The sequence below is a fragment of the Botrytis deweyae genome, assembly GCF_014898535.1.
Source record: "Botrytis deweyae strain B1 chromosome Unknown BDEW_041, whole genome shotgun sequence".
Taxonomy (NCBI): domain Eukaryota; kingdom Fungi; phylum Ascomycota; class Leotiomycetes; order Helotiales; family Sclerotiniaceae; genus Botrytis; species Botrytis deweyae.
Genome location: NW_024066248.1, coordinates 31,837 through 43,029, shown reverse-complemented (window position 1 = coordinate 43,029; position 11,193 = coordinate 31,837). Strand labels below are relative to the sequence as shown.

General features: G+C 32.4%; 1 protein-coding gene across 1 annotated transcript; it reads left to right on the top strand.

Annotated features, from left to right (window-relative positions):
- Positions 1-2,117: 2,117 nt before the first annotated feature.
- EAE98_010841 (uncharacterized protein) lies at positions 2,118-5,131 on the top strand (the record flags this gene model as incomplete). Its single annotated transcript, XM_038958463.1, has 11 exons — positions 2,118-2,343; positions 2,393-2,552; positions 2,705-2,776; positions 2,826-3,012; positions 3,173-3,391; positions 3,439-3,533; positions 3,583-3,604; positions 3,672-3,745; positions 3,806-3,967; positions 4,043-4,546; positions 4,603-5,131. The coding sequence occupies 11 exons, from the start codon at positions 2,118-2,120 to the stop codon at positions 5,129-5,131; spliced, it is 2,250 nt and encodes a 749-aa protein (XP_038805123.1).
- Positions 5,132-11,193: the final 6,062 nt, after the last annotated feature.

The following is an 11,193-nucleotide window of genomic DNA, read 5'->3' as shown; positions in this document are numbered from 1 at the left end:
TGCAGCTAAAGGACGATCAGCCAATATATGTGAAGTTCAGACCTCCATCACGATGAAACTAGGAAAGCAAAGAGGACTAACAGAAGCAAGCAGAGCTAAGGTTGGGCGGGGATGAAGGAACGGTTGGTCCAATGAACGGTAAAATGTGGAGATTTAATCCATGAACGGTATAGATCAGTTTGATGTGACAAGTTACAACCTTGAAGCCGTCTTCTGCCGTCTGCATACTACACATATCACACACATCACACATACCATACACGCACGCATCAACAATATACTTCAATACTTCAATACTTCACATACCGGCACCTATCATAGTATCCATACTTCATTATCCATTCGCACGTTTCTATTATGTATGACAAACCTCAATTCTTTATCTGTCTTATTATCATTATTGTATATTCTCTTGATGGGGGTAAACCCCCAAACCCCCGTCCTCGCTGCGCTCGATTTTCCTCAATTCTTCAACTCATCGATGATGAATATGATGACTTGCAGTGAACTGAGGAGTGGCCATATAATGCTCTTCTATTAGAGCGAAGCGAAGAAGCCCCCACGGCAGTGGCCCAGCGGAGCGACAATTACTATTTTCATTTACGTATGTATGTACCTAGGAGGCTAGCATCTAAAACTCACGTACAGCTTCATCATGAGATTCACTTCAAGAAAAGAATCATCACTCCTTCTCCACTTACGAGTACAATCGACGATAGAAGAAGATCAGAATCATTATTGGACCATCGTCATTGATCATTGATCAATCATCATACACTTGTAGGTAAGGTCTCACACACCTCACACCTCACACCTCCGAGGCCCCTCCCCCTCTATGACATCGGTCTTGCCGTACCGAGTTGTATCCATCATAAGTTCAAAGTGTGAGCACTGTGGGGGAACCTTTGAGTCCTTGAATGAGAATGAGCAGTGGTCAGTGAGTACTCCACTATTGATACTGAACTAGCTCGCTCGCTCACTCGAAACAAATTCAAATTTATCTGTGCTTTTGCTGCATAACAACTTCATCGACTCCACAGTGTCCACACCTACCTTCAGTTTTTTGAAGATATTGACACATTTTTCCAAAAGACCATGAGTATTCGAAAAACGTTGAAAGTTCTACCTACCTACCTACATCTAGTAGTAGTTACCTGCACCAGATTCAAAACTTGGCAACAAACATCTTGACAAGCCTAACATCGTTCAAATTAATCCAATCCCTCTTGTCATCTCCTCTACTACCTTCCTCTCCTTGGTTTACTCCATTTCCAATCTATCCAGATATTATTATACTAGTGTATGCAATGCATGCATCTTAGGTAACCTCAAGTCAAGCTGACCAGGTAACTATGTTGCAATCTCATAACCTAAAGAAGGTCGAGATCATTCTTGGTGCACGAAACTATTCCACACCGAGTCTAGACTCTAATATTCAACTATCCTCAACTTCCTCGACCTCTACCAATCTCGCTCGATGCTAATTTACCATCTTTCCTTCTTTAAATTTATATATGTTTCGATTCTTAGCGACTGAAAGCCCCCGGCGACTGAAGACCCTCCGAGATGATGAATACAAACAATTCATCTCAGGAACACTTGAGGACCCCCGCTTGCAATTATATATGCACGTGATTTTTTATGTTTAGGTCAATTTAAATCAAAAGGCAGTTGCAAACTGTGTAAGGTATGGGATGATATTTCTCTCTTTATCGTCAATGGATGTCTGTCCCGTCTTGAGCTTCTTTTTATAGATAACCAATGATGATACCATACTAAGCTTCACTTCTCATCTTCAAAATATGATACCGTTTCGAAAAATCGAGATTGAACTACCCCAAACGACTTTTCAGATCACTGATATTCCATAAGTTGATTAGTGTGATAAATTCGTCCCAACTGAAGGAGAAAAGCTAGCTTTATACGGAATGTAAGTGTTGGAGTCACATTTCTTTGTTCACAATCACAAGGGGCCCATCGTCCTTTGTCTTTCTGTTGTTGTGCAGTGCAGACATGAAGAACAAATGATCCATTACCTTCTGTTATTTGCATTTTCGAGTAATCTACTATGAACTATTCGTCAATTACAGCAATTGCACGTTACAGCGGTACAAAACATGGATCCATTAACACCAAAAGGAACTCACATAAGGTTTGCAGGACCTACACCCTTTGCTAGAAAGTATGGACATCCCAAAGGAGGCATTCATTCCGTGCTAAAAAGCTACCTGCCCCAATTGAAGAGCGGTCTCACACCAGTAACTCCAGCACAATTCTTAAAACCCCAAGATAAATTGAATCTTGACGAACGTCTTGAATTGTATCAAAGAATCAGGTTCTCTGGTAGGCTCTCCTCAATGAAATTTTACTTGATGATTAACGCTGGTCAAAGGTTTCACAGCAGCAGAGTTGAAATCAGTTCTAGCTTTGCCAGATTCTCAGGAAACTATAAGTCGAAGGATAGACTATGGAAGTGATCTTGGAAAAGTCCCAATCCATCCCTTGTTGGAAAGAAGCAATTGGCTATATGAGCTTCCGAAAAATCTGGCTAGGTATCCATTAGGAGATGGTAATGAATATTGGGAGGCAAGTAATCCGCCGTATCGAAATGTTTAGTTGAGACTTACTAAGCAAATCAGGCCGCGAATGATGCGTGAGTATACTCTATCTTTGAACACACCCTTACTAAAACACCGGCATCCAGCGTGTGGAATGCAATGTTACCGGCTATAAAGATCGTATCAAGCGTTATCGCTAACATACATACGTGGGACTGGTATGCTTTCCGGTCGTTAGGATTCATTTCTATTTCGCTAACGGCAAAGGTTCAATGCGTTGCTGAAGGGTGAACTGGTAGAGATTCCAGAAACGGAACTTCCACCCGATTTTGGCCTTCATGCAATGCGTTTCAAGTCCAAGGAGGACAGAAAAAACAAGGAACTTGCATCTTACGCTATAGAGCTATTGGGGAAGATGTCAAAACAAGTTAATTATGCATTGGTAGGAGCCAAAGTATGTATTCAGCTTAGTGGACCCTACTTCTCCATTTCAGATCTTAAGTTTTCAATTCCTTTCGGCAAGTTTCTCTGTACAGGCACATTTTTGACTCTTGTTTTCCTCCCAAAAATCAATTCCTCGTGAGACAATTACTGAAACTTGCATCCCGTGTAAGAGCACTCAGGATGGAATGGCTGAACTAGGTAACTTTCAAGCCGGCTTGACCAGGTGGTCCCCACGTCGAGGTACATCAAGCAGTCCGCCCGAACATCGAGCTACACTTGTTACCATCGCCTATGAATTGGTCGAGCCGTTGTTAAACCCTCTTCTCTTGCCAGAAGACAGAGCCTTGGACGATTTTCGCTTAGCAGAAGATATTCTTCACGAGACTGCGGTAAGTTGCATTCAAATTTCGGATTGGCTCACCATTGATCAAATCAGCATGCCATGGGCCATCAAATGGTCAGAATGAACAAAGAACTTGAGGGCTGGGGCTGGGCCGAGCCTTACTTTGACGACGAGCCTATACCAGAATTGCAAGTCAAGCAGCATTCGTTTTTGCCGAAGAAGCTAACTATTATATAGGGGATTCTCTGCAACAAATCAGGTATGTCTATGAGTCTAGATTCTTCTCATGATCTTCATATTAGTCCTTGTTAAACAGTTTTTTTAAGGTATTTGGTGGCATCTCGCTTTCGGTTATTAATCCAGTAGACACTGCGGGATACTCCTCCGGAGGTTTAATCTTGTGAGCAACTCTTATCTCCTTATATTACCCCGCGTCGCCTCAATCTGACATCAATGTTAGCTATAATTGGCCTACGTACAGACATGAGTTTTACACGGCTACTATGCCTGTACTGGCTCCGGAAAAGCAGAAGAATTGGGAAAACATAATGTACTATCCGATTCCTGTCTCTTACTTTATGAGCCTCGAGTGTGAAGAATTTTGGGACGTTTACGTGAGGAAGTAAGTTTATTCATTTAAAATCTGCTCAAGGATAGTCTGGGAATATGGCCATAAGTTTAACTTATAATCACACAGATTTGGCTCAAAGGCAACTCAAGCGGGTCCCAAGATAATAGGTGTTATTCGACGAAGAGGTGAGACTGCGGCTACTCTCAGACATACTACGGGTACTCCAGGGCCTGAGAAAAAGGCTCCAGGAGTTTTTTCCAGAAGAACGACTAAAGTCACCCATTCGTTTGAGGCCGAAAAAAGAAAATTGGCTTTGATAATCAAGGAAGCATCAAAAAATGTCCACCCGAAGGTCTTATCACCAAGGCTTCCTACTGGGGAATATGGTTTTCAGCCCATCATCGGTCGTGCCGATAGAGCTGATGCTGTCGAAATGGATTGTCCCAGGTACGATGAGATCAGAATGTATCTAGAACGAAACAAGTTCGCACTTGCCATACACACATTTAAATATCAATTGCCTGCGCATTTGGTCAGGTGCTATATCCTTCGTCACGGTGGAATTGAACTCACGAATGGGGAATGGAAAACCTTCCTACTTGTGGCGAACACGAAAGATGAACTCTTCTAGTAAGATATCCGATTGTTTTCTGTCAGTTTTTGAAACGTTTACTAATCGAAATTAGCTATTCTCTTGCCGCGTATGGCGTCGTTCAAGTCAACTATAAAGGCTGGATGGACCCCACACCACCACAGCAAACAGAAATAAAAGTACCTCCGCAGCCCGACGCACAACTCACAGAAATATTTGACTTCATCTGTCGACACAATCTCAAAGATGTAGATGCACACCAAGAATCCAGAGATATCGACGCGTTTCTTTTGATGTACGACTCAAATATAATATGGCAGATAGAAAAAAGCAAAGGCACAAGAACAGAGCTCCTAGAGCATCCTGACATGCCCGACGGTTTTACCGATGACGAAGCGGGCGAGGAACTTTTCATGGCGTGTGTTTGGCATTCGCCATACTTTACAGATGCGCCTTATCGTCAGGGAGTGGTCCGAAGAGCCAGTCTTGATGCTCCTGGGATTGGCCCTTATGTACCTCCGCCGCTGAAGAATATTCATCAAAGTCTGACGCGGGGAGATCCGATGAGATTGGGTGTTAAAGATATCCTTGGGGAGGATGCGGATGAAATGTCTATGTGGTGATGATCAAGGCGTATCGTTGAGACTGAAATAGGAGAGGGTGTCAGGGGCAGCAGATAGGTTTATAAATCGTATAAAGGTTCGCTCGGGTTTGGATGATGGTAGTCTGTATCCTTTTTCTGTAGTGAGGTTGATGTTCGAGTTAGTAGTACGATATCCTCTGTCGAAGAATAATTTGAACGATTGAGATGAAGAGAGGCATTTGAAGTATCGCTTATACAACATGAGAAAAGAAGACGGGCAAAAGAAGTTACGAAATCGGTATATAGGGTATAGATTGTTTGTTAATTTATATATATATAGTATAAAGTTTTATTCTCAAATTCTTTAATACTTTTATCTCCTCGATATTAAGTCTTATGATTTCTAATATCTTAATAGATATATATATAGTAAACAAATATAATATAGTAATAATAAATAATATCTCAGACGATTAATCTATTCGATTCTCGAAAAATAAAAATAAAAATATATAAAAATAAAAATAAAACGCGTTATAAATAATCGATTTATAGATAATTAATTAATCGATTCTTATAAATCTTATAACTTAAAAAGTTAGCTATATTATTTAAATATCTATATATCAATATCTCTTTTTTCTTGAAAAAGAAAGAATTAAAGAATTAAATAAATAAATAAATAAATATTAAATGAGATGAGATATAGTTAAAGTTGTCACGGTCAATCCGTATAAGGGCTGGCAAGGGCATGTAAGTAGCCCCTGTAAGGCTACTTCGGGCCGACACCAACCCGTGTATAATTATAAATTATAGAATTTTTATAATTTAAAAGGATTAATGAAAAGTCTTTGTATTATATTATATTTAATTGATTTATTACTATTATCTACTCTAACAATTCTTTTCATTTCTTTATATAAAACAATCCATTAACTATTTCTTAATCAAGCAACTATCAATACCACTATAGTTTCAATAAGAAGAATACCTGTCCCAAGGGGAGAGTGGGATACTCGCAATACAACTCAAAATCAATCCGGTAAAACTATTAATCAATTTCTGTAGAGTATTAATAGCAATACCTATTCAGCCTAATTGCATTCCCCTAGTAATAATAAGGATATATTGTTAGTCTAACAATTTAAAGAAATAAAAGAAGAAATAATAGTTATGAGAAAGGCTTACAGAATGGCTATAAATTGCATTTTATATACAATCATTCTGGTTGAGTATAATCGATCTGCAGTTGTATCGAATGTAATTCATCAGGGTATTAATCTTGATCAAAGAAAATCACTGAAGTTATAAAGATTGAAACAATATAAAGGAAAGAATATTAAGGAAATTAAGAACTTCTTTTTTTAGACAAAAATCATATTTCAAAGCAATAATGGATACCATTTTTCTATCAATACTAAGAAAATAGAATATATCATCTAATACTTTGAATAATAATTTCTAGCGATTTGGTATCAATATATAAGCGAGTTAAGTTATAAAGAGATAAACTGAGAAAACTTTAGAGAGTATATATATAATACTATTATAAACAAAGGAATTAAATAGTAATAAGTAATCCAAAAGATTGTATATATAAAGCAAAAAGAAAGAGAAATTATAAATGCATTTATAATCTATCTAAAAGGTTTTGAGGAGAATATTGAATAGAAGGTAGAAAGTATTTAGATTGAAAGGCTTTTAGTAAGTTTATTATTCAGTATAACCAAGAAAATATTGGAATTCTTATAATAATCTGAATTATATAATGAGCTTATAAGACAAGCTTGTAGACTAAAAAATATAAAGAAATTATTTTAAGAAAAAGATACAAAGGATTTATATTGATTTTGTAAATATAATTAATTATTTTTTTGATATCGAAATTTATTTAAATATTTTTATTTAGAAAATAATCTAACTTTAATTGTTAAAACAAAGGTCCAAAAATCAAATCAATCTTCTCGAAAGGAATCCTTCAAGATATTAAGATATTCTATCAATATATTGTATATAGAGTATATGCGAACTATTATATACTATAAATACCAATAGAAAGAGCATATTGTTTCGAACTATTGAAACAACTTTATATATAGATATTGTAAGGAAAGATATAAAGAAAATAAATACCAAAATAACCCCCCTGAGGTTACCTGTATAGGAAACGCCTAAACCCAGTAATTATAATGAGTATCCCATTGATATTGAGTTTATATAAAAAAAGGTGGATAATCTTTATAATTATGATGATTTTTAATAACAATAGCAAGCTGATAGTGCTCCAATATCTTATTAATTCGAAAGTATAAGTCAATATTATACAGCAAAGTAAGTATATCAAATAGAACTGGATTCCTACCAAGAAAAGCACTCCCCTTATATCAGCAAATAATACTACAATTGTATTATATAAGAATCATAAATTCCTTATCAAAATAAAAGATAAAAAAGAGGAAAAGAGAACCCATACTTATAGCTTTATATTAGTAGTACTGGATCTATTACAGATAGATATTATTTTAGGTCTCCCGTAATTACAAATAATCAACCCTGATATTAATTGGAAATCAATATTACTCCAATATCACCTTATCTTAAGCAATTTCGAGATTATTTTTGTAAAAGAATTTTATTAAGAAATGAAGAAAAGCAAAATAATCTTTACAATCTTTTTAGATAAAATAGTTTTATAATCAAAAATAAAAGGGGGTTATTTAGTACTTACATTAATCTTATATAAAATACTAGAAGAATTCTAGGAGTACAAGAAAGCTTTCTCGAAAAACGAAAATAACCTTCTACCCGAATATTATTTAATAAAATATTGTATTAACCTTAAACCCGGTTCGATCTTTCCTTGGGATTTAATTTATTTCTTATCAAAAAAAGAATCAATAATATTATAAGAATACCTAAATAAGTATTAAAGAAAAGGATAAATAAGAAAATCTATCAGCTTGATAAAAGCACTTATTATATTTATTTCAAAAAAAGGAAAAGGTTATCAATTATATATCGACTATCAAGAATTTAACTAAATTACCAGAAAAAATCGAATCCCTCTATCTTTTATTAGTAAATTCCTAGATTGATTTTGATAAAATATTATATTCATCAAACTAGATTTATGAGATATTTATTATTGAATTCATATAAAAATAAGAAATAAATGAAAAACTATATTTCATATATAATATAACTAATATAAGTATAGAATAATGCCTTTCGATTTTACCAATACCCCTACAACATTTCAAATATATATCAATCAAGCCTTATCCAGCTTAATGGATAATATCTATATAGTATATCTTAATAATATTCTGATCTATTTAAGAGATAAAGCCATATATACAACGGATATCCGAAAGATTCTTATATAATTTATCGAATACAAGCTCTATATAAAACTAAAGAAATATATTTTTTATATTAATAAAATGGAATTTCTGGAATATATTGTTTTATCTACAAATATTACTATAAAATCAGGCCACATTCAGATTATAATAGAATAACTAATATTTAATAATCTTAGAGATATACAGATATTTCTTGGTTTCACAAACTTTTACCAACAATTTATTAAAGTCTACTCAGTAATAATTCACAGTATAACTACATTATTAAAGAAAATAAAAAAAGAAAAAATAATAATTGAATTTAAGTAAATTGATAAAGTATAAAAGACATTTAAAGTATTAAAGAAAGCCTTTATATCAATACCTATTCTTTAGTATTTCGATTTTTTACTTTATATAATAATCGAAACCAATACATCAATCTTTGCTTTGGATTATATATTATTATAGTTCTTTTTGGAAGAAATTAAAAAGGTATTGATCTAATAGTGGTACTCTATTATATTTTATTTAAGAAAACTGAGTTTAGTAAAATAACAATATTTTACTTATAATTAAGAATTACTAGTAATATATACTGTTTTTGTATAATAATATTACTATACAATAAAAAGTCGATATACTGTTATAGTTAAATCGAACCACAACAATCTCCAATATTTTATAATAAAGAAAAGTCTGAATAGCTAGTAAGCAAAATAGACGGAGGTTTTGACTGCATATAATTTCAAGATAATATATAAAACTAGAAGATTGAATCCTACAAATAGGCCATTGCACCACCCTAATTACACTATCGATACAGATAATATAAATGATATACTTCCGACCCTTTAGAATAAACTAAAAAATAGATTGATAATTATAAATCTGTTTCAAAGTTTTTTTATTAAAAAAATAGAATCTCTATATAATATTATAAACCTCTTATAAAAGGAAGAATATAGCCTATTGTTTTATGAATTCAAATATTTATTGATTAAAATTGATTATAAATAGTTGATACCATATCAAATAGCTTGTATTTTAATAAAAAATAAAATAATATTCAAATTAGTATTAAAGATAATAAGAAATGCTTTATTACATTTCTAAACAAATAATGATTTTATAAAAAATAAAGAATACCTAAATCAAAGATTGTGCTTTATTGGAATTGCCTCACCTTAACAAATAGATATTAATAGGCTTTTTAGATATAATAGGAATGCCTATATATTGCTAGATTCTACTTTGAAAGTAAAGATCTTGGAAATCTATTATAATAATCTTATAAATAGATATTGGGATATTTTTAAAACTTTAGAAATCTTGAGATCTAAATACTTTTGATTTTTAATAAAAAAGGATATAAAAATGTATATTAAAATATACATAATATATCAATATACTATTATCAAAAGGTATAAGTTCTATAGTAAGTTACAGATTTTCCCTATTCTCTATAAACCTTGAAAAGAGATAACTATAGATTTTATTACAGATCTACCCCCATCGAAATTAGGTAAGTATATGTATAATATGGTTTTAGTGATTGTTGATAGATTCATAAAGCTTGTTCGATATATATCTATTAATAAAACGATTACTTCACCGAAACTTACTTAAATGCTAATACAGAGTATATTTAAGGATTTCGAAACATTGGAAGATATTGTGTTAGATAGGGAATTACAATTTACAAACAAGTTTTAAAATAATTTTCTTTTTTATTTGTGAATACAACACAAGTTATCTATTGTGTTCCATTTTCAGATTGATAAGCAAATGGAACAACAAAATCAGAATCTGATTCATTATATTAGTTATTACTCTAATTACTAATAAAACAATTGATTTTCACTACTACCACTCACAAAGTTCACTTATAATACTATGTGGCATAGTATAATAAATATAAGCTTATTCTAAGCGATGTATAGATTCCTATTAATATTTCATTATATTGGCGAGGATGTTAATACTATAGAGAGGGTATTAGTAATATGTGAGCGAATTGCTTTTCTTAATAAAAAAAGAAAAAAATTGAGAAAATTGTAGTAAGTAGTTATAAATCGAAAGTCAAAGGATACAAATAGTACAATAATCTAGTGATACAATATCGGAGATAAAGTAATATTAAATACCCGAAATATCAAGTAACTTTAATTCAAAAAGAAGTTTTCGGATAGGTTTATAGGCTCTTTTCAAATAATAGGTATAAAAATCAATAATCAAGTATATAAATTTAAACTATTATTTATTTATAAGATTCATAATATCTTTTATATTTTCTTATTGGAATTATGGTATAAATGATAGAGTACTACTAACCCATTACTATCAGAGGAGATAGATAATTACTTGAAATACAAAATGGAAAAGATTATAGTATATAGAAAAAAAGGTAGAGATATTCAATATCTAATCCAATAAAAAGGCTACCAACTAGTGGAAGATATATGGGAAGTTTCCTATAATTTCGATAATACGAAAAAAGTATTGGAAGAATATAATAAAAGAAGAGAATTATTAATACATAGTTTAAAAGAAAAAAGAAAAAAAGCTACAAGATAATAAGATTTTGTTATATATCTATAAGCAAATTACTAATAATATAAAACTATTCACAATATTTTTTCCTTTATTCCTTTCTACCCTAATAAAAACGAGAATGTAATCCTTTATTTACCGGTATATTATATATTATTGCTAAATATATTAATTTATTCTAATATCTCTGGAATACTTTAGGCTT